General features: G+C 42.6%; 1 protein-coding gene across 1 annotated transcript in view; it reads left to right on the forward strand.

Moving 5' to 3' along the window:
- The window catches only part of CHRND (cholinergic receptor nicotinic delta subunit), a 76,204-nt gene that overhangs the window by 8,271 nt on the left and 44,654 nt on the right, over positions 1-23,279 (forward strand). Inside the window, exons 2-6 of the mRNA XM_078667943.1 lie at positions 6,615-6,760; positions 13,090-13,134; positions 13,862-13,971; positions 18,250-18,405; positions 20,383-20,498. Coding sequence (XP_078524069.1) covers positions 6,615-6,760; positions 13,090-13,134; positions 13,862-13,971; positions 18,250-18,405; positions 20,383-20,498 — 573 coding nt within the window. The remainder of the gene's footprint in view (positions 1-6,614; positions 6,761-13,089; positions 13,135-13,861; positions 13,972-18,249; positions 18,406-20,382; positions 20,499-23,279) is intronic.

Raw genomic sequence — 23,279 nt, forward strand, 5'->3', positions numbered from 1 at the left:
ACAGGTACGTTTTTTTCTTATTCGCCATCCTCCCCACCCCCCATCTAGCTATGCGGCAGCCGCCACTGCTGAGGTTGCGAGCTGTCTGCAGGCGATGCTGGGCGTCTCCGCAGCTTCTGAGCTGTGGACCACCATCTTCTGCTGAGCAGTTTGACCACAATGGCTCAGGTAACTCATGAAACTTTGAAGTGACTTGATCCCTAACCCTCTAACTGGTCACAAAAAGTTTCCATAGCGTCAGGGAGCTGTCTTCATCCTGTGGGGTCCCTCTGGGTGCACCCCGTCTCTACCTGAGGCAGTATCTACCCGGCACCTCTGTTTCATCTTCTTGAGATTATGCAGGTAAAAGCAGAGTCATCTGCTGATCCAGGTCTAGGGCAGGTGGAGTCTGGATCATTCTGCGGTGCTGGAACTTCAAAATGTATTAATAACCAGGCAAGAGTGGATGCACAGCAGCCAACTCGAGCTTTATGAATGAATGAATGAATGAATGAATGAACGAGGAAACGTGTTAAGTGCACGCGAATACCCAAAGGCGTCTTAGCACTGAACAAGACAAGAAAAGGCCTGCACCATCATCTATTTCTGTACAAAGAGCCATGTTTTCAATGACTTTCTTAAAAGGGAAAGGGAGGCAGCTGTTTTGAGTTCAAAAGGCAGTCTGTTCCAAAGTGGGACAGTGGACCTAAAAGCTCTTCTGCCACCCCAAGAGGCCCGTTTGAAAGCTGGGACCACCAAATGCTTTGCAGATCTGGACCGCAGGGTCCTACCGGGCGTACACCACCCCAGATTCTTTTTGAAATAAGAAAGGCCATGCCCATGAAGGGTATAATAGGCCTTGCAAAGAGTTTTAAAGACAATTTGTGCCTAACAGGCAGCCAACGAAGTTTGCAAATGGCCGCTTTTGCTGAGTGGTTTTTGGGGCTCTTTTGAAGGACACGTGCCTCAGCATTTAGAAAAATCTGAGGCTTCTTCAGTGAGCCCACCAGAAGATTTAGATAGAGGCTGTTGCAGTAGTCTAGTCTTGTCAATACAATGGCAGTGACCACTGTCTTTAAAATATCAAATGGTAAGTATTTCTCTATTTGTTTTATGATTATAGCATCATAGTAACAATCCTGCTCTGAAGCCCCAACATCAGCCTTCACCGTACCCTGAAATCTGTGCCTCAAGACTAGAGGTAGCCTTCAGACTCAATAACCTTGGTTTCCACTTTGACTCTTAATGACCCCTTGGGGGAAGCTGGTATCCTCAATCCTTTAATCTCAGACTACCTTTATCCTGACTTTCCATCCCATATATCATCCTGCTAGTGCCTGACTCTATCAATGCTTGACGCAGGGATCCCGCCACCCAAATGGGTCCATAGATCCCTAGATTATCCACCGCAGTCAAGCTAATCCAGGGACCGGGCAGGAGAGGTCAGGAGTTGTAGGTAAAATCTCCTCTTCCTGGAGTCTGCATGGTGAGGAGAGAATTCTGTTCCCACTGAGATGGTGGATGCACAGACGCATCGACGACATCCCCTCGTGTACAGCTAAGGGAATCGCTTGTATGAACCTAGCAGGGATCTGAGGAGCCAACACAAAAGGGTGCTGCAAGCTCCTCAGTCCAAACAAAAACTGAGGAAGGGCCTATCATTCACAGTCTAAGGGACAACCCTTTGGAACTCCCTGCCTCAGCATTTATGGTTTCTCCATTCCTTGCCCCTTTAGCAGGACACCCAAAACACACCTCTTTTAGGAAAACATGATAAAACGCCTTAATAAATGCCATCATCCGTCCATCTACTCTAAAATATTATTTTTCAACTGGGCTAAGTAAATGTGAATTTAATAAGTATGCATTTCATTGTGTGTCTAACATTGATCATGCACAAGCAAAATATGACATGTCGCACATGCACCGAAAGGCCCTACAATAGTGATGCTTGTGTTGCACGTGCACACAGGCATGGAGCACCAGACTTGCATGCAGGGTGTAGGACAATGGGCAACAGGAACACAGACCATTCCAATAGAACAAATCATAATCCTTGTGGTGTGTGCTACTGAAATTAACAATACCCACTGTGAAAGTGAAAACAACTAATGAACAGACAATGATGGTTATTGAGTGAAAAGAGGCAAGGCTTTGGGGAAAAGGCCTGCTTTGGTAAATATACCAAAGTAAAAATGAAAAAGATATTGAAATTAATTGGTATGAATTCTCTGAGGTACATTAGATATTAAACGCTATGGTGTATTTTTATGTATTGTGTATAGCTGCATTGCAGCCTTACAGCTGCTTCAATGTACTGGGATACACCGTGACTTGAGAAGTGTGAAAATTGTGAAAAATGTAGGAAACACTAACATCTGCAATAAATGTATTGTGAAGTGTACATCAAGGGTTTGTACATGATGTACGTGTGATCTAAATGTATTTATCAGTCTGAGCTAGTTAAAGTTGAGAGGAAAATGCAATTGTACATGTGACCCACCGCCAAACGAAATGCAGCTGGTCACAGCATGCATACATATGGAGTTGTCTTACAGATAGCTGAGAAGGCTGGCTGGAAAACACAGATTATTCCATCAATTCAGCTCCCCCCAAGGTAGCCGGAGAAGAAGTGCAAGATGATACCTCCTGAGCAGACTCCGTTCAAGGCAGTATAGGCAGTGGAACCTCCACTTAGCACTTAGAATACAACCGAGGGCCTGTGAGGCGCTGGCAAGAGTTTCCAGAATTTAGATGTGCCTTGGTAAATTTTTCCCTCACTAGGAAGGATGAAGGTGGAGGAAGTTTCTCCAGGACCAGAACCTGCCTAAAGCATCTACTAACCTTTAAAAGACACCTTGAAGGAGACTCTGCTATGATAGAAATGGAGGTAGGGTCTATGACTCCTTCTACATGTCTGCCAAAGTTCATTTCATCCAGCTGTGACCCCTATTGGCTAAAATGTTGTTCTTGACAGTGGATCCGGAGTTTTTGACTCTTTAATGACTAGAAAGTTCCAAATCATAGCAATCCCCTGTGAACCCTGATTCCAGCTGTGCAGGTTCATTGGTCAGTGGGACATTTAGGGGCACTATAACTGTCCAGTTGCCCAAGAACAGTGCCTCTAGGAATAGCACAAATACACAAATATAACACTCAAATGAAATTTACTTTAAATATTTATATCCTCTTGTGTGTTATTTTTCAAATACCAAGGTTCTGGCAATGATAACACGTGGGAACCCAAAGGAAAGTGTTTTGCAAGAGCCCCTGGTACGCCTGAAGCATCACTCTCTGCCCCCCACCCCATAGATTTGCACTGCCCCCAGTATCTTTACCAGGAACCGCCCGGAGCTGTCCATGGTTCTGAAATCACCACTTGTAATCATCGGCGCATTGAAGTCAGTAGGGCCCATCTGAAATCTTGGCAAAGACCACCGGGCACATGCATCATTGTGAATTGCATTCGCAAACGGTGCGAATTGCAATTTTCTGCCGTTTGCGAATGCAATTGACAAAATTGGGATGCATCATGTTTTTCGCAATTTTAGGAATCGCAATCATAATGCGATTTCTAAAATTGCGATTGCATTTAAGAAATCGCAATTTTAGATTTCTTAAATGCAATGCATGAACATTTTAAATTTGCGAATTCACAAATAGGGAGAGGTAAATTAACATGAAGTTGACCTTCATGGTAATTTGCGAAAACTTTCAAAAATGCACAAAAGTGCATTTTTGAAAGTTTCATTTTACACACACACATGCCCTTGGGTCATGTGTGTGTGTGAAAAATGCACTTAAAGTTATATTTCAGGGGTGCAGGGGGGGTTCTTTGGACCCCACCTACACCCTTGAAATTGCATTCTCAATTTGCGATTCGCAAATTGCTAATCGCAAATTGAGAATGACTTCCCATTAATTCCTATGGGCCTCTAGGCCCATAGGAATCAATGGGAAGGGATTCCTTAATTGCGATTCGCAAATTGTGAATCGCAATTAAGGAATTTTAAGAAATTGCAAAAAAAATTGCGATTTATTAATGCATAGCCTTTTGCGATTTCTTAATTGCGATTCCTTAATTTTCGCAATTAAGAAATCGCAAACGGCAACAATGATGCATGTGGCCGTTACTTCGTTCTCACAGACTGTCCACCATACCCCTGTTCTGTGTAGAAACATTATTTTCTCTGACACAAAGTACATGGTTGGACATGAACAGCTATATCTAGGCCAGGGTGGAACTTCAATTATGCCAGGGTAATTTCAGAAAATGTGTGCTGCTGGACGCAGAATTTGCAATAATAACACAATTATGCCTTTGGTATAATTAAGAGCATTTGGGGGGAAAAATACTACAATAAGAGCACATTTAGTGAGCGCAAAAGACTGCTCGGATTGCTTTTCATGTTCTGTCGCTCTTAGCAATATTTTGTTAGCGCAAAATACATCCTTGCATCCCTATCGTTTGCCAACATGTTTCTGCCTCTTTTTAGCCATGCACTGGTCTCAGGCATTCTTCAGGGCTCTAGAAGGATCCCTAGCATAGAGTACATGTAAAGAATCAGAGGCAAAGTCCGACCTTCCCTTTCCTGTATAATAATAGTATAACACCCTATTTGGGCTATTCCTGCATTTCCTGGTTTGAGAAGGGATGGCAACTTCTGTAGTCACACATTTGTCAAGAAGATGTAACCATTATTCACCTATACAGCCCCTGTCCTCAGCTGAATTGTGGCGTGGAGTTTGTTGGCAAACAATAAGGATGCCAGGGACATTGTACCTCATTGCATCCATTCATTATACTTTAAAGTATTTGTATTCATTCCTAAGACACCACCTAATAAGGAAATCCTTGTGGTTTACCTTAAGGTATTTTTAGTATATAACTAGATCCCCAAAACATTATTCAGAAGATTACTATATTTTAAGAACTCCTCAACAATCAGGAGTTGAGTCCTACCTGGTGGTACCATCTTACCAGGATGGGATGAGGTGGCAGATGGTGAAGCATGCCACATCACATGGGTGATACCACCTCATCCAATATCTTACAATTCTCAGACTAGGTTATCATCTAGGATAAGCATCACTCAGATAGATGGGGGGGTGGGGGTAAAGGACCACTCTCCCTCGTGAAAAGCCTAGCTGCGTCCTTTGGTGGTTATGAATTTTGGAAGGCAGTGCGGTGAGTGAAGCCACCATTTCTCCTCTTGTGTTAATAGTGAATTATGTAAGTAAGATAACCATGGCTTCCAGATGTACTTCATAAAGTCGCCTTTCGTAATTGGACTGTGGCACGATGGAACAAATGCGATGTCAATTGACCTCTTACATCTGTATCCCGTCTCCAATCACAGAAACTGTCTTCATTACTATCACATGCAAATGTTCTAATGTTGCAGATTGAAGTACTAAAGTAGAACATTTGTTCAGTGTGGAATATAAGAGATTATGTACACTGTGTCATCTGGCAATACCAAGTTGCTACTGCTTACATCATCCTCTTCTGGATTTGTATAATATGACTTTATATGTATAAACAACAAGAGAGAGAGGGAATCCGTTGCCTCCACTCTTATTTACCGGGAATATTCAATAAACAACAGAAGAGTGAAGCCAGAAGGTTGAAGGGCTATAAGCAGGAATCACTCATGTTTTTATAAAGGGCTCTCACTCACCAACCTAGTTGGTGACATGCTTCATCATTGGGCCCCCACCAGAGAGGCCGAATGCCTCTCCGCTGTGCTTCAACGCCTGATTACAGCAGAGCTGGATTTTTGTGACAAGTGCAAGTGAGGGTGCAGTAAGTGGAGTTAAAATAGTCTTTACTATGGTGGGATAGTAAGGCTAGATAAAAAATGTGTAGTGGGTGTTGCAACTGAGTAAATTGGTCAGCCACATCCCAAATTAAAATGTTAGGTCTACATGTTTCAGCCTCTGTTTGCCAGTTGTGAGGTTTTCCTCAGGACCAGGGACCATGGCGGTATGCACTCGCTAAGGTGCACCCTAACCTATGGCCTCATAAGGAACCGGATTACTCACGGTTCGTAATTTCACACCTTCAGGACTTCTGAATGTGTTAATAAATGTTTTAAAATGAAGAGGTATTACAGCATGGGTCCTGGCGGGGTGGTGACTAATAGTCACACGTGTTCCAAAGTCAGCCGCCCGCGTTGCTTAGGTCGTGCCCGTCTACAGGATGGGACTTTAGCTAGACTCCACTCTCACAATAATGTTTTGAGGACTGCATCTTAAGTTTGATATGTTCCTGCTGGTTTAAGAATGTTCAAGTTGTCCTACTGGCACTGGAGCTACTGAGATGCTGCCCGTGGGCTGCAGCAGAGACTCAACCTCCAGAGCTGTCTTACCTGTGTTAGTCTGTTACCAGAAGGGGACTCAGTTTCTGTGGCCTCTACTCCTCTCATTATTCTGTTGGACAGCTTTCCTCATGTTCTTTCTGTTCATCACTTCGAGACCTCACAAGTAAATAGATCTGAAGGCCTTCAACAGTGTTGTTCAACATTTAGAACATGATCCACTCTTGCACAGGTGCCCACAAATATTCACAACATCCTGTACTCTAATGCCCTAATGTCCCTCACTCTCACCATTGCTGACATTCTGCCTTCCAGGTATTGTCTGCTGGAGTGAAGAGGAGGAATTAATCAATCACCTATTCAATGAAAAAGGATACAACAAGGACCTGCGGCCAGTGACGAGCAAGGATGAAGCAGTGGTGGTGTATCTGGCGCTGACGCTGTCCAACCTCATCTCACTGGTAAGGCTACTTCTTACAAACAAACTAGGATGAAGACCATGAGCATGCCTCCCTGAAAGACCATCTCTAGCAGTATATCTTGAGGAGCAATCTCTCTAGTAAGCCTGTGGTGTGGCATCTTGTGTTGTGTTGGAGGAACAACTGTACAGGAAGCCTTGATAGACAATGAGCATGAATTGAAGAATCCGCACAGATGTTGTCTTTTAAGATGGCCAATAAATATAGCCGAAGGCCAGGGAGCAGGGAAGAAAGTGAGGCTGATGTGTGTGGCAGAAGATCTGCTGGGTGAGACTAAAATAGTTATACAAGAGGACCATTGAAAGAAGGCAATAAAAGTGGTGAGTTGAGTTTAGTGTTAAAGTATAGTAGACATTAGCATTGCTTAACTTGAGCCGGTGGTTTCCGATGCTCGGCACCAGCACTCAACTGTCAGCACCAATGCTTGTGACAGCCTGCCACAAGGTGGCACTGTCTAGCTAATTTAGAGATGACCACAACAACAGTTAATTTTTAATTCAATAAGGGTTACACATGACTATTACCTGCCGCCCAAGCCATTCTTATAGTTTTGGGGACATGAAATAGCCCAAATTGTCACACTTGTAGGAGTGTGATGGTTAGTAGTTGAGCTGGTACTGTCATTGACAGCATGGCAGGGGTAATGTGTGGTGTAAGCTGCAGTGGCCTCCTGCCGAGGGCCCAGCACTTATTTTGTTACAAATGAAACTCTGGTTATTAGCAGAGTGGCGTTTCTGCATCAAACTAGTCATCTTGCTTCTCTTTTTTGCATTTTGATAAGACAGCTTCAGCTGCCTGTTAAAGACAGCATAGCATACAGTAGTAAGCTGTGTGTCAGCCCCTTGCTCATGATTGGATGGCTTTCTTGTCTGTCTTAGTTCCTTGCCTTCATTGCATGGCTTTCTACCATATTGTCATCTTTGTCCCATCTCCGGAGCATTTCTTCTTTACCTTTGCTTTTTATTTACTGGGCAGCATCCTTCCACTGCCAACATCATGGAAGTATTTTTCTTCTACATTATTTTGCTTTCACTTCTTATACAGCACTCCATGGGAGTGTAAGCTCTGCTCCATACTCGTTGCATACAGAGAAGACTTATATTCTTTCCCTTGCTCTCGAAACCCCTCTCCATCTGTCTTTCTGTCACCAAGCTCTGCTCAATCCTTTTGCTTTTTTTGCTATACTTTTTGAGCGAAGCACAAATGCACTTTTTTACACACATTGCGTCTCTCTCATTTCTGTTTATCTACCCCATAGTCATTGTTAGAAATGGGGGTCTATAGCTGGCAGGTTGTTACCCTGTCAAGTAGGGACCCTTCTTCCTAGTCAGGATAAGGGAGTTACACTCCTGAAACAACCCCTGCTCACCCCCTTGGTAGCTTTGGTAGCCTTGCACGAGCAGTCACGCTTATCTCAGAGGTAGTGTGTGAAGCATTGCACCTAAACAACAGTAGTACAGTGAAAACACTGAAAAAGGACACCTCACCAGTTTTAGAAAAATATCAAAAATTTTATCTGCTCCAAACCAGACCCAAAATGATTTAACAATCCACCATACAGTTCCTTGAAATCAATAGCTTCAGCGACCTCTCATTGATCTCCGAAGAGCCAGCGTCAGCAGGCATTGGTTCCGGAGGTCGGTGCAGGAGTTGTCGGGCCCTTGAAGTCACATGCGCTGCAGATCAAACTCCTCACAGTTGAAGTCGGGAGTGCCAGAAGGTGTCTGGGCTGTGGTGTGAGGTGCAGAAGTGTGGCGTGCAGTGCCCTCAGGTCGTGGTTGTCCAGTCGGTGAGACCAGGGCTGGGATGTGAAGTGATGAGGGGCTCGTCACGATGCTGGCAGCTCACGGTGCAAGCAGTGGCATCGTCATTGCTGAAGCGCTGTCATCGGCTGATGACTGGAGTCAGTGGCACTGGCATTGGTAGGCCAAGGCTGTGGTGCAGGATGAGGGTGGTGCATTGTGTAACTTACAAGCAGTGTACTTGAACCATCATGCAAACAGCGTCAATGAGGTTGACATGGAGCAGTGTTGTCGAGGGCAGCAGCGTGCAGCGAGGAGGTGTAGTGCTAGCAGCGGCTCATGCGGCATCAGGCGTCATTGTTGGTGAGACCTGGATTGCAGTGCGAAGTACGGTGATGCCCTCTGCGGTGCCTTCAGGACACTTAGTCGGAAGCGGTGTCATTGACGGTGTTGGGTTGCTTTTTCTTCTGTTGCAGGACAAAACATAGAAATCCCAGTGCTCGTAGCAGATGAACTTGAAGTATTTGCTGTTCCTGAGACTCCTTGAACAGGGGGCAAGCTCTACCTCAGGCACTTGGAGAAACTCAAAAAAAGAACTTGCAGAAAGTTCAGACGAGTCCAGTCTTTCTCTGTCCAAGACAGAAGCAGACACTGCAGGCCAACACAGCAAAGCGCACAGAAAAGTGGTAGTTCCTCCTCACAACTTCTCCAGCTCTTCTTCTTGGCAGGTTTCTGAGTCGAAAAGATTTCTAAAGTTCTGAGGTCTGGGCACCAATATTTATACCACATTTCCCTTTGTTCTCTTATGGCAGAGAGTCTCTGTGCTTGGTCCAAACCAGTTCTGTCCTCTCTGGCCCAGTTACCTGGCAGGAGGTAGAAACAGCTTTGTGTAAGGCAGACTAGGCCTATTCAGGTGCAAGGAAATCTCCTCCCAGTACTCTATTCAGCCCAGTCCTGACTCATCCAGGAAAGGCGGAATACACCTCAACCCCCACAAGTGGCTGCCGGATCACTGAAAGAATATCGACTACCACAATATCGAGTACCCAAAATATCGAGGTGAAAATATCTACTACAAAAATATCGAGTTTGTATGTACAAACAGGTAAGTACAAAAATATCGACTACAAAATATCGTTTACAAAAATATCGTTGTAAAAAATATCGACTTTACTAAAAACAATGTTTAATTACATTAATATAAAAAATTAATTACTAAAATATAATTAACAATACTTAAAATAACTTTTAATAATTAAATATTTAATGAAAGTAAAAAAAAAATATATATTTTTAATCATATTTCTTAAAACATATATATATAGTAACAACATTTAATTAAATAATAGGCAATATTGTATATGTACCCCAAAAACCCAAAACTGACCCTGAACCCTAAAAATACCCCTTTACCCAAAAACTGAAAACTGACCCTGAACCCTAAAAATACCCCTTGACCCAAAAACTGAAAACTGACCCTGAACCCTAAAAATACCCCTTTACCCAAAAACTGAAAACTGACCCTGAACCCTAAAAATACCCCTTTACCCAAAAACTGAAAACTGACCCTGAACCCTAAAAATACCCCTTTACCCAAAAACTAAAAACTGACCCTGAACCCTAAAAATACCCCTTTACCCAAAAACTGAAAACTGACCCTGAACCCTAAAAATACCCCTTTACCCAAAAACTGAAAACTGACCCTGAACCCTAAAAATACCCCTTTACCCAAAAACTAAAAACTGACCCTGAACCCTAAAAATACCCCTTTACCCAAAAACTGAAAACTGACCCTGAACCCTAAAAATACCCCTTTACCCAAAAACTGAAAACTGACCCTGAACCCTAAAAATACCCCTTTACCCAAAAACTAAAAACTGACCCTGAACCCTAAAAATACCCCTTTCATTTAACATAATTAGCAATTAATCAATTAAATAAAATTAATTACCAATTACATTTTAATTAATTAACAAACATTTTTTAATTAACAATTAATTAAATATTACTACCAATTATTAAATTAACATATTTAATTAATTATAATTAAATTACTTCCCACCCTATTCCCCTATAAACCCACAACCCGCTAGAGAAAATACATTATTTTAATTGACATAATTAGCAATTAATCAATTAAATAAAATTAATTACCAATTAAATTTTAAATAATTAACATATATTATTTAATTACCAATTAATTAATTATTACTACCAATTAATAAATTTACATATTTAATTAATTATAATTAAATTACTTCCCACCCTATTCCCCTATAAACCCACAACCCGCTAGAGAAAATAAATTATTTTAATTAACATAATTAGCAATTAATCAATTAAATAAAATTAATTACCAATTAAATTTTAAATAATTAACATATATTATTTAATTACCAATTAATTAATTATTACTACCAATTAATAAATTTACATATTTAATTAATTATAATTAAATTACTTCCCACCCTATTCCCCTATAAACCCACAACCCGCTACAGAATTAAATTACACAATAATTAAAAAAATAATTAATTAAAAAAAATAATAAAATAAATTGACACTTTTCACACATATTATAACATAAACACACTATAAATAATTAAATATTATTTAAAAAACTATATTTTTTACTATCTAGATTATATACTTGGATATTTTCACTGTCTATATTATTTACAGTCGATATTACTTCACTTACCTTAAAAACGATATTTTGGCTGTCGATATTCTGTCTAGTCGATATTTTCTCCAAACGATATTTAAAACTCGATATTCTGTCCAGACGATATTTTGGAGTCGATATTATGTCTGTGCACCGTGGCTGCCTGCAGTGAATGCACATCCCAAGCCCCTGTCACTCCAAAGCCAGATAGTCAATCCACAATCCAGCCGAGGCACACAGGATGGTTAAGCAAGAAAATGCCTACTTTCTAACAGATACCATCCTTGATTATTTTCATATGATTGTGTACTACCAGTGATATGCGGATCGCCCCAAACCACAAAGGTAACGTTGCTATTTAATTCTTAATACTTAATATACTTCACCACAACGGAGACACAGAGATCAATTTGTACGTACTGCTGTACGAAGCTTAAAATGGCATACAGTATGTATTTGGAATGTCTAATAAAGACTACAGATTGTATCTTACTGTCTCCGTTGTGGTGAAGTATATTACGTATTTAGGATTAAATAGCAACAAGGAGCAAGAAAATCCCATTGATTCAAAAGATTACTTTGGATTATCTGGAGGAATATGATTAATTGGAGGGAGTTGTTCCCACTCAGCGCAGTGCACCAGTACAAGAGCGCAAGGACAGTGCTCGGTTTTTTCATATATACTTTCTAACAGTGGCATTTTCAAACACACAATTTAAAAACCATCTTTCCTAAAAGATGTATTTTTAAATTCTGAGTTCAGACATACTAAACTCTGTTTTCCTATCTTGTCCCAATGGAAAGTTATATTTGTAAGATGTTACAAAGTAACTCCTTTGTTAACTTATGGGGACAGATAGCCTTTCAATAGGGAAAAACAAAATTGTTAGTATTTTACTATCAGGACGTGCACACAAACCAGCTCATGTCCTACCTTTCTCATACACTGCACCCTGCCCTTGTGGGTACCTTACATGTACAAAAAGGAAATGGCATGTGGGTGCACTTGAACAGCGAAGGGACCAGAGTTAGGTACCAAGTCAAACTGTACAGTCACAACCATTGTAGAATGAATCCAATCAATCAAAGCTACATAATTCTTCATTATTTTCCTCTTCGATTCTTCAGAAACTTTTACTTATCTTGCTCAATAATATTTTTCAATTAATTGTATTCATCCAGATGCCATGAACAGATGTTATCAAAACACAGGAGATGTAAAATCAATCCACATGTCATGATTTTATTACAAAATGTCCCAATGCATTTCGGGAAACTTCCCTTTGTCAGGGGACTCTAAGAAAATAGAAATAAACACCACCATCAACAAAAATAATGTATATCTCACTATTATATGCAAATAATTTTTAGACAATGATTATGTTGCTTATTTGAGCCTGTAAACGATACCTGCCAACCGACATTTAGTAATTAGTCTCATATGGTGTAGACTATCCTTATTCATGAATGTATCATATGTTGATGGTGGATACATGTCAAAAAACTTGTCTCCTGTTTTTTGACATGTATCCCTCATCAACATTTCAAATGAACTTGCATTTTAATGCCTGTAACATTGATTGTAATGTTGGTATTACAATTGCCAGTATTCATGTTTAAATCTTACGTGATACATTCATGAATAAGAATTGAAAAGCTTGGGCACACCCCTGGCAACTTAGGGTGTGAAATCAAACACACAAAAGGCGAAGAAAGGAATCCTTGCCTATAGTCTCAGAAATCAGCACAGAGCTCACAGGGACTTTGTAAAACATGTGAATTCCGCACGCCATTTAACTGTATTCACGTAACTCATTACATAGCTCACTACTATGTGCATGTTTCTCCATTTACTGTTTACATTGCTATTAATTATTGATTTTGTTTCTCACTGATCATTCCAGAAAGAAGCTGATGAGACCCTTACAACGAACTTGTGGATTGAACACGTAAGATAATAATCATGAATGAAACACCTGAGCGCGTCTTCTTATGGTGGGGGGTGCATGTTAAGAGCTCTCCCTGATCCTCTTGAGCCAATCATAACCCTTGGTCTGCTCTCACCCCCTTAGGTGGTACCTAGCAGGTGAAATCTCTGGTTATTTGCTGTAACATGCAAACATCTGTATCAAGGACTTTAAGTGACCCAGAGGTTCTGAGTGACACATGATGAAAGAGAAGCTGAATCTGTTGGTCACTAAGAACTATGTGGAAGTCCGGAGTTAAAATGCAGAAAAGCGAAAGGGAAAAAAGCATCCCAGCTTATCCCTGGCTATATTAACTTTCATAAAGCACTGACTATTACCTGTCTCCTTTTGACCAAATAGCAATTTCTAAAGGGACTTCTGAAAGCTCCTCATGTTTGTCTCATTGGCATCAACGTTGTAATGCAAAGATGATCCTGTAATATTGGGAAGGGATCCCCAAATTTTTGGTGGGGTGAGATCAATCAGTTGTGTATGTGTGAGTCTGTTGGGTGGACCATGCTATGGAAATTGCAAGAAAATATGGTACCAAAAAAATCCAAGAAAAAAACCTAGCCGTTAATAATTTGCTTTTGGAACTTGAAAGAGCTTGCGTGTTGATGTGTGACCAGAGCCCTGGTGTCTTGTCCTTTGCATCCCACTGCCATAGTTTGATAACACGTGGTCAATGCTCTTGTGTTTCTTCCACCAGGGTTGGTATGACACCAGGCTGACCTGGAACAAGACAGAGTTCTACAACATTGAAACTATCCGCCTCCCACCAGACATGGTGTGGCAGCCCAAGATCATCCTGGAGAACAAGTAAGAGGCAGAAGGTCTCCAAGGAACTACGCATGAGTGAGATGAGTGAGCGCGAGCCAATCAGTTGGCGCTACACATTGTATTACCTCAGGATGTCTTGTAGGGGGAATCGGGGTTACAATTAAACAAATGTCATCTAGGATTAACAAAGCATGCAGGCGTTTTTCTAATGTTGCACTAATGAGGGCACCTATCATAGTCTCTTGTGAGAATTCAGAGCCACCACATGGGTACACGGTCACTGTTGTGTTTGGAGCCTGACAGGTTGGCAGAAGTGGGGAGTCATATTATTGGCTCACAGTGTTTTATCCATGGACGACGGTCCAATTGGGTGTTAACTGGCCTCTAGTGATGCAAACATACAAACTTGTGATAAAGTAACTGTACAGGGGGTTCGCTGACACCGAGAGACACTGCAGTCTGGGTTGCACTGGTCTTTTGACTGCATGCAAGAGAAGATGGTGGCTTTTTTCCACTGATTGTTGCTTTTAAGATATTGAATCAAGTTCATTTTTGGTTTGAGTCCACAAGATTCATGGGTGTGATAGGCCATCACGTGAAGTGCTTTGCAGGGTCACATGTGCAGTGGGATTGTATGTCAGAATTACGCATGTGTTTAGAACACACGCCTTTTTATGCCGTCATTAGTACAAAAGCATTGTAATGGCGTGTTTATTTTGCACGCAAGTCGTTACAACGACTTGCCCTTTAGAGGCTCTGGATTTTGTATTGGTATAATTTACTAATCCAACTCCAGTCTGCGCATCAGTAGGGAAGGTGTTGACTTTTACATCCAACACCTCTGCACCAATGCACCCCCCTAAAGCTAGTTGTTGTAGTGAATTGCATGCTAAACTAACGCAAGTTAATGACACATTAGTTTATTTGCCGTGCTGTAATGGCACAGCATGATTCCAGTGTCATGCTAAAGGGTGTTTCCTGTGCAGTGGGGCTAGCGCTCGCTGAGATGATGGGCCACCTCATTGCACTACCAAGGTCCCATGTTCGCCTCTGGCTCCCTAGTTGCTGGTCATCAGTGCTTAATTTGTAATAAAATAAGTGACAGGGCTCCCATTAGGAGGTCACTGCAGCTTCAACCACCCACTACCTTTACCAGCGACAGTACTTACACAACTACTAAACATAGCAGTACTGCAATAGTGACAATTCAGACTATTCCAGGCCCACAAAGAAATAAGAATGGCTTGGGCGGCAGTCGTTTTAATGCATATTGAATTAATAAACAACTGTTGTTCTGTTCATGTCTAAATTACACAGACATCGCCACCAAGTGGTAGACAGTCATAAGTGCCAGTGTTCGCAATTACGTGCTAGTGCCAAGCACTGGAAACCACCGGCTCAAATTAAGCACTGCTGGGCTCACAAAAGGGACAGACTCTCAAGCAGGATCAAAGGTTGTCCTTGGAATGCAGGTTGCCATTGCTCACAGCAGTAATGGGCCACCTTATGGGGGTGCCTCTCATTGGTTCACTAATGGTTCTTCGGCCTCCAGAATTTCAATAAACAGACCGCTCCTGTGTTCACTTTCCTCAAGTTCTGGGCCATTGAGTGACATTTCTGGTCACCGTTGAACTTTTCAGTGCTGAGCGCATCTTGGCACCATGGGTACAGGACATCTCAAGCCCTAGCAGTGCAAGGCAAGTTATAAGTGCCCAAGGCAGCCTCCTTCCTTCCCGGCAAGGCAAAGAAGCACAGATCCTGTTTCTCCAGTCCTAGGGATCTGTTTCTAAGCCTTTAAAGGAAGACAGGCTTGGATCTTGTCGCTGGTCTGGTCCGCAATCTAGAATGATGTGCAGAGCTTCTGTGAGTCAAAAGATGAATACAGGATGAACTTTTGGTGCTCACTGTTAAACAGCCTTGTAGAAAAAATGGCATCTAGAGCTTTATAAGCAAATTCAACTTCAAGCGTTTGATGGGAACCTATCCTTGGTGAGTGCAACTTTTCCAATTATCCACACCCCTATGTCAACCTTTTCAGGGTGATGTCGCCCCTTGCTGTTTATACATGTCAAGTAGATAGTCCTTGGTAAAACCACAAAAGAGAGGATGTGGATGTGGGGCTTTAGCTCAGATGCTTCACGAAGGTGTCTGCCATATGTCCAAGCCATCCAGCCCCAGTCATTGCCTGGGTGCTGCTCTCTCAGGTCACACCTAACCCTGGGCAAAGCACTATGCTACGCTTGCGTAGTTTGTGAAGTTTGTGCAACTCCGCACTACGCGAACTGCACGTAGCACAGTGCGAACACGGGTAGCGTAGCGTAGCGTAGCATAGCGTAGTGCAGCAGTCATTTTTTGCTCGCTCGCATTCCTCAACGTCAAGTTGGTGACCGCGAGCAAGCAGAATGACATCCCGGCAAGACTTTTTCCTCTTTCACGATCAGCAACATCAAGTTGCCGATCGCGAGCATGGAAAATAAACCTCTCAGCGAGATTCTCAACGCGGGGAGGTCAGGTTTCTCATTGCGAGTGGTCGCGTATGCTCGCGACCGCTCTCGGTGAGAAACTACCAGTCCGCATTGAGAAAGCTGCCGCTCGAGTAAAAATCTACTCGAGCGGCAGAAACTACATCTCGCACTGTGCAAGATGCAGTTTTCAATGATTGCAGAGGGCGGGATGCTTGTCCGCACTGTGCAATCATTGAAAACAGCATTTTGCACAGTGCGAACAGGGTACTACGCAATTCGCGTAGTGCTACGCTTAGTTCGCGAAGTGCACTTCGCGTAGCTATGCGTAGCGCTACTTCGCAAGCTACGCTCAGCCCTAGTCACACCTAAACCAGTTAAGATTGCAAAAGATCCCATTGATGAGAAATGTCCGGGCTTGAAGATTCTGGGAAGAAATACAGACTTCATGCTGCACTTGGTATCCTTGATTATAATTATGGGATGATATTGGAGTGATTTTGTATATTAAATACTGATAAGGTTACTAGAGAGCATATTTTTATTTGATTAATAATTTAACATTTCATATTGTCAAGAGCTTTAGGATACCGAGCTCTTCTGGAAGCATAGCACTGATCTAGAAATTGGTCTCTATGCGGTTAGTACTAGTTTGATCATTTGACTGGGGAAGAGGCGTTGTTCATCACAATATACCTAAATACGTAAACTTCATAAGAAAAGAAAAAAGTAATTCCCTGAATGTGAGCAGTGGAAGAATACAACTCATTCGATCAAAAGGATGGTAAAGAGGGTGTGATCCGGGAGAGGGACACGGTCAAGAATAGGAAGGCAGGCCATAGCATAAGAAGCAAGCAAATGAAAGTGACAATTCAGCCAGCCAATGGTAAGCAAGGAGCGGGCTCTAAGCCCACTGTAAGGTTTTATTATGGTACACATGGTTTTTTTTGTTGTAGATTTTGATATAGTGCAAACTAGACCCGAAGATATTGGGTATCAGAGCACTTTACATAGCATCAGTTTCATTACATGAGGATACATTCATTTTTGGTAGGCACGGGGAGATTACGTGATTTGCTCAGAACCACAGGATGTTGAGCCGATGCCGAGATTCAAACCCGGTTCCCCAGGTTCGACGTTGACCGCTCTAGCCGTAAGGTTACATCCTCTCTGTTTTTGTATACAGACAGCTAAAACATGTGTGGTAGGGGAGACCAAAACAGGCATGGTGGCTCTAAGCTTTAAATTGACAGTACAAATCTGTTTTTGGGGCCACCAGAAGTGGCCACATGAGGGCTCCAGATTCCCTCATACAACCTCAAACATTGCTGCGTTGCTGGGGGACCAGATAGCTCCCAGAATCTGGAATGCTCTCCCTCCCGAGATCAGATGCCAGCCTTCCACATGCCTTTTCAAGAAAGAAGTAAAAATTCTACTATCCAACAAATTTACCACCCACTGAGGACTTACTCCCCTCTCTTCTTGATCTACTTCCCATGCAATTGCTGATCTCGGGGATATATGTATATGTTATGTTATGTATGCTAGATCAAGCTGTACTATGTTTATAATATTACTTGTCTGCTTTTGCTGCTCCTGTAAAATGCTCTGTCACCGGTAAGGGTCTTGTTCACGCTATATAAAACTCTAAAAAATAAAATAAATGGCAAAGTAAAAAACCAAATAAATAAATGACAAAGTGTCATTTTGCTTGGAGTTCCAAAAATATTTGTATTGCAGCACTGTATAAATTCGAAAATTTAGCTGGTTATCTACAGAGTGCTGTATAGTGGTATTTTTATTGAAATATTAGAATTCTTAAGGAATAACTGACTGTTGTGCCTTCTCCAAACAGCAATGACGGACTCTTTGAGGTGGCATACTACTGCAACGTGCTGGTTTACGACTCCGGCTACGTCTACTGGCTGCCTCCCGCCATCTTCCGCAGCACGTGCCCCATCAACGTCAACTACTTCCCGTTCGACTGGCAGAACTGCACCCTGAAGTTCAGGTATAGCGCCTTAACATGTTGCACCTGTAGTGATAAAAAAAAAAACTACAGACCAAGGGATACATGATACTGTACAAGTCATGGGGCCAGTTTAAAGGAGCTCAGTTGTTTTTAATATTTGTTTTCTTAAGTACACACTACACTACAAAAGTCCTTACAAGAAAGAAGTGTGCAAAAGACATAAATGTTTATCAGGGTTAAAGTGGCAATTAAATTATTGAGATACACAGTTCTAGCTCAAACCACTGTTTATGGGTACACAGCAGTATTAAATGTACATTTTGATATTTTTTACGTAGAAGGATTCATTGTGGTCGGATTAGACAAGTCATGGGTTAATCTGGGTTCCTGATCTGTACTGAAAGGGTCATTGGGCATTGAGAATGACCATTGGTTAATTTGTAAAAAAAATAAGTTCCGGGGCTCTCGTCAGGAGGCAACTTGCACCAGCCCATTTCTCCTGTTTGCGCCGCCTAAAACAGAGCCTACTACTAACCATGAAAGTAAGTGGAGGATGTGGCGTAATGACCAGATCTGCCAACTTCAGCGCAAGAGAACCAGGTTCTAGTCTCAGCATTGGCTCAACATCCTGTGATTCTGGGCAAATCACTTACTCTCACTGTAAAATAATGGTGTCCTTAACTGGTGCTCATGAAAAGTAAAGTGTCAGTGTTGATGATTAAGGGCCGGTGCTGAACTCCAGAAACCACCGGCTCAAATTAAGCACTGACAATATCTGTTCCCTTTACCCAGACCTCCATTTCTAACATTCACTAGCAATAATCGTATCAGAATTTTCTTTTATATGATGACGTGTGCTTGGGTTTTAGGATCTATTATGACATCATATCCCTGATAACGCCTTTAAGACCGCACTAAGTGTATTTCCCTTGGCATATACAGCCCAAGGGCTTATTAACCATCTTTTCCTATTCTAACTTTGGGTTCAGTCCTGACTGAGTCAGTTTGGACCTCTTAGTATGTTCTGCTTTAAAGAGACATTTTTATAAGTCGTAACCTCATTTCCTACTCCTCCAAGTTCTCAGCACACAGAGACTGCAGTTGTTTCCTGGGGTCTCCCAGCAACTATCAATGCTAGTACTGTTTGACCTCTATTAAACATCTTGGTAAGAGAGGATGTGGCCTAACAGCTAGAGCGGTCGACCATGAAGCTGGGGAACCGGGTTGGAGTCTCGGCAAGGACTCTCATCATCCTGTGATTCTGGGCAAGTAACTTAATTTCCCTGTGCCTAACAAAATGAATGTGTCCGTCTGTAACGCAACTGGTGCTATGTAAAGCGCTCTGAAACCTTCGGGTCTAGTTTGCGCTATATAAAACTAAAAAAAAAAAGTATGTCGCACATATAACAGGGGTAATAAGAATAGACTGCTTCACTTAGAACCACTTCTTTGTTTCACTGGTGGGGCTCTATCACATGATCCTGCTGACAGATTGAGACCATAGGCGTCTTCTCCCTTGAGAGGATTAAAAGCACCTCACTTAAAACAATAAGTGCCAAGACCCTCGTCAGGAGGTTACAGCACCTCGCACTACCCATGTCCCCTGCCAGTGCTGCCAATCACAGAACCATAAAACTACTAACAACCACACTCCTACAAGAGTGACAATTCAGACTCTTTCAGGCCCCAAAGCTTTCAGAACAGCTTGGACACAAGGTATTAGTCATTGGTAGTATATTTTGAATTAATAAGGAGTTGTTGTGCTCATTTATAAATCAGACAAACAGCGCCACGTGGTGGCACATAGCCATAAATGCCGGTTTTGACAATTAAGTGCTGGTGACAAGAACCGGAAACCACTGGACAAATTAAGCACTAAAACCTACATCTTCGATTCATGTACTTTTGTGCCATATGCGATGATCTGCTCTTGTGCTCTTATGTCGCAGCATTTTTGGATTATGTAAGTTTATTCTTAGGTAATGAGCCCTGTGTCTTGTGCTTGCTTTCACCCAGTTCTCTAACGTACAGTGCCAAAGAGATCACGATGGAGCTGAAGCAAGACACCGACCCTGAAAACGGGAGGGCGTATCCCGTGGAGTGGATCATCATCGACCCGGAAGGATTCACCGGTAAGAGAGAGTCAATCATCAATCAATACATCTTTAATCGGCCAAATATTTGTCATAAAAGAAGCAGAACAATTAAGCATTAGTCAACATTTCTGTAAAGTGCAAAGTGCTAGATGAAATAGATAAAACATATTAAATCCAATGGTAAAAACATACAACACAGAATTAAAAAACCGACACACAGATAAATATTATTTTACCAAAGAGGATCCTGCGTGGTTTTCCTAGTTCTAACTACAGCTTTTAAAAAGGAGCACACTCTATGGCAAATGTTCAGTAGTTGCAGATGGAACAAAGACTCTCTACATTTGTGGTGACCCAATGAGTTTAACAAAGGTTAGAGCAAAAGCCTACAATGGTATCTAAAAAAGTTACCAAAAAAATGTAGTGTAACAGTGATTGTTCAGAGACCCCATCGCAGGAACAGATTAAGATATGCCCCCTCCCTCCAACATGTTGGTTGGGTTGTCTGCGTTCAGGATCCGCCACTCTGTACGAGCCCTAAAACAGAAACGGAGAGACCGCTCCCATGGAGTAAGGCTAAGTGTCAAATAAAGGGCAGGGTCTTTTCTAGTGAGATGTCTGTAGGATGCAGGGGGAACATCCATTACGACGCGGTGTTTACACCGCACTACCATTACAACGCGGGCAATACAACGCAAGTCGTTACCACGACTTGCGATGGAGGGCGCTCTAGGCTAAGGAATAGTAGATTTACTTTTCCAACACCTTCCCTACTGTACGTAGGCTGGAGTTGGAATAGTAAATCTTACTATTCCTAAGTCCAGCACCCTACAGCACAAGTCGTGGCAACGACTTGCATTGTAAAACCAGCGTTGTAATGGTAGTACGGTGTAAACACCGCGTTGTATTGACATACAACCAGGATGCAGCACACATGAAAAGAGGAAAACGCGAGGAGAAATACAATTATTTCTCCTCATTACGCCTGCTGTGGGGAGGCTTAAGACTTTGGCACTTTACCATGTTTACGTGATAAAGTCAATCTGGGGCAGCGTTTAAACCTATGGTTGTTGCATGGGAATACCCACCGCAATGCCCATGGAACACCTCCATGGCGTATAGTAAGGCAACAAAGCGACTTGCGCAGCTTTGTTTGACTCCATATCTATGAGGCCATTCAAAGCCTTGCAAAGTGGTTCTCTGTTGCCTCACAGATATGGTCAAGAGCTTTGCGCCGCAGGGGCATCAAGAAAAGTGACACTCTGATGGCGCAAGCCTCATAAATAAGGGAGTGATACCAAAGGGAATGATGGACGGAGCGTTTGAGCAAATCAAACACTCACCTCCAGTCAACTGATCTGGGTTTAATCCATCACCATTCTTTAGCCCACTCCACCACCCCAGTTCAGACATGGCCATATGAAATCAGTCTGACCCTGTCCCTCATGGGAACAGTCCAGCCCGAACTGCCAAGCCATGTCTTCCCTGGACCGGAAACAAGCTTCCTGGGACCGGTTTCGGATTCATAATCCTCATCAGCCAGGCTATCTTGAATCCAGTGGCAGAGTGAGCAAGGGACTCACATCTGAGCATACCCTGCCACACTTAGGGCGAACAAAGCGATACCAAAGGGTATGATGGACGCAGCGTTTGAGCAAATCAAACACTCACCCCCAGTCAACTGATCTGGGTTTAATCCATCACCATTCTTTACCTCACTCAGCCACCCCAGTTCAGACATGCACATCAGTCTGACCCTATGCCTCATGGGAGCAGTCCAGCCCGAACTGCCAAGACATGTCTTCCCTGGATATGGCCAAGAGGTTTGCGCCGCAGGGGCATCAAGAAAAGTGACACTCTGATGGCGCAAGCCACATAAATAAGGAAAACATCCTTTACGCAGCAGGCAGGACAACGATCTGCCTTTACTCCGCAGTCACTACCCTGACATTACCGCGAGTTCCTTCACCACGCAACATTGTTTTATTTTCCACCTGCTGGCTCAGAGCCAGTGGGGTGATGTTCCTTCACCATTGCTGAGGAGCAGCCCCTGAAAGGCAGGCATAGGAAATGCATGCAGCGTTCCGTCAAACATTCCAGAAATAAGCCCCCAAGAGTTTTGATGGACACTGGTAGCAACAGTCTAACACAGACCTGCTCTTCATAACGTGCAAACAACTCATCTGTTTGAAGGCATGCTAGGCACTATATTGATGAAAATCAAAGAACTTGTTTGTCCAGAAGAAATTCTACTGCATTTGCATACAATGATCTAGTAGGTGAGGCTCATTCTATGGAAATGCGTCAATTTAAAATGTCTTTATTACTCTTCCTTTTCAAATTCTGAATCTATAGTGGTCAGTATAGCTTTTTTTTTTTTCAAATTGACGAGTTGTGAATTTCACCACAGTTTCCCAGATCACTTCTGTTTATTTTAGTGGTGTTTAGTGTGTGTGATTCAGTGACGCTGGCACGGATCGGGGGTGCCGGGGCAATAGGGAGGGGGTTGGTTGTGTAAAAAAATAGAAATAAAAGTAAACCCACCTCACCACTGCTTCTCTCCTCTGTCGTCTCTCCGCGACTGGAACGAAGCAGGAAGCAGTGAAGCACACAGGCTCCCCTAGCCAATCATGACGCTGCTAATAGCAGTGTTGTGATTGGTCTGATAGCCGTGGTTTGGGGCTTCGATGGGGGCTATGGGCCTGTGCATGTTCTCCACCCAGGCTTTAATAAAGCCTAATGGAGAACATGCTTAGTGTGCATGACTGTTTGGCTGGCCCAAGACGGCCGGCCAAACAGTCATGCGCACTTACAGAT

This window comes from Lissotriton helveticus, chromosome 11 (assembly GCF_964261635.1).
Source record: "Lissotriton helveticus chromosome 11, aLisHel1.1, whole genome shotgun sequence".
NCBI lineage: Eukaryota > Metazoa > Chordata > Amphibia > Caudata > Salamandridae > Lissotriton > Lissotriton helveticus.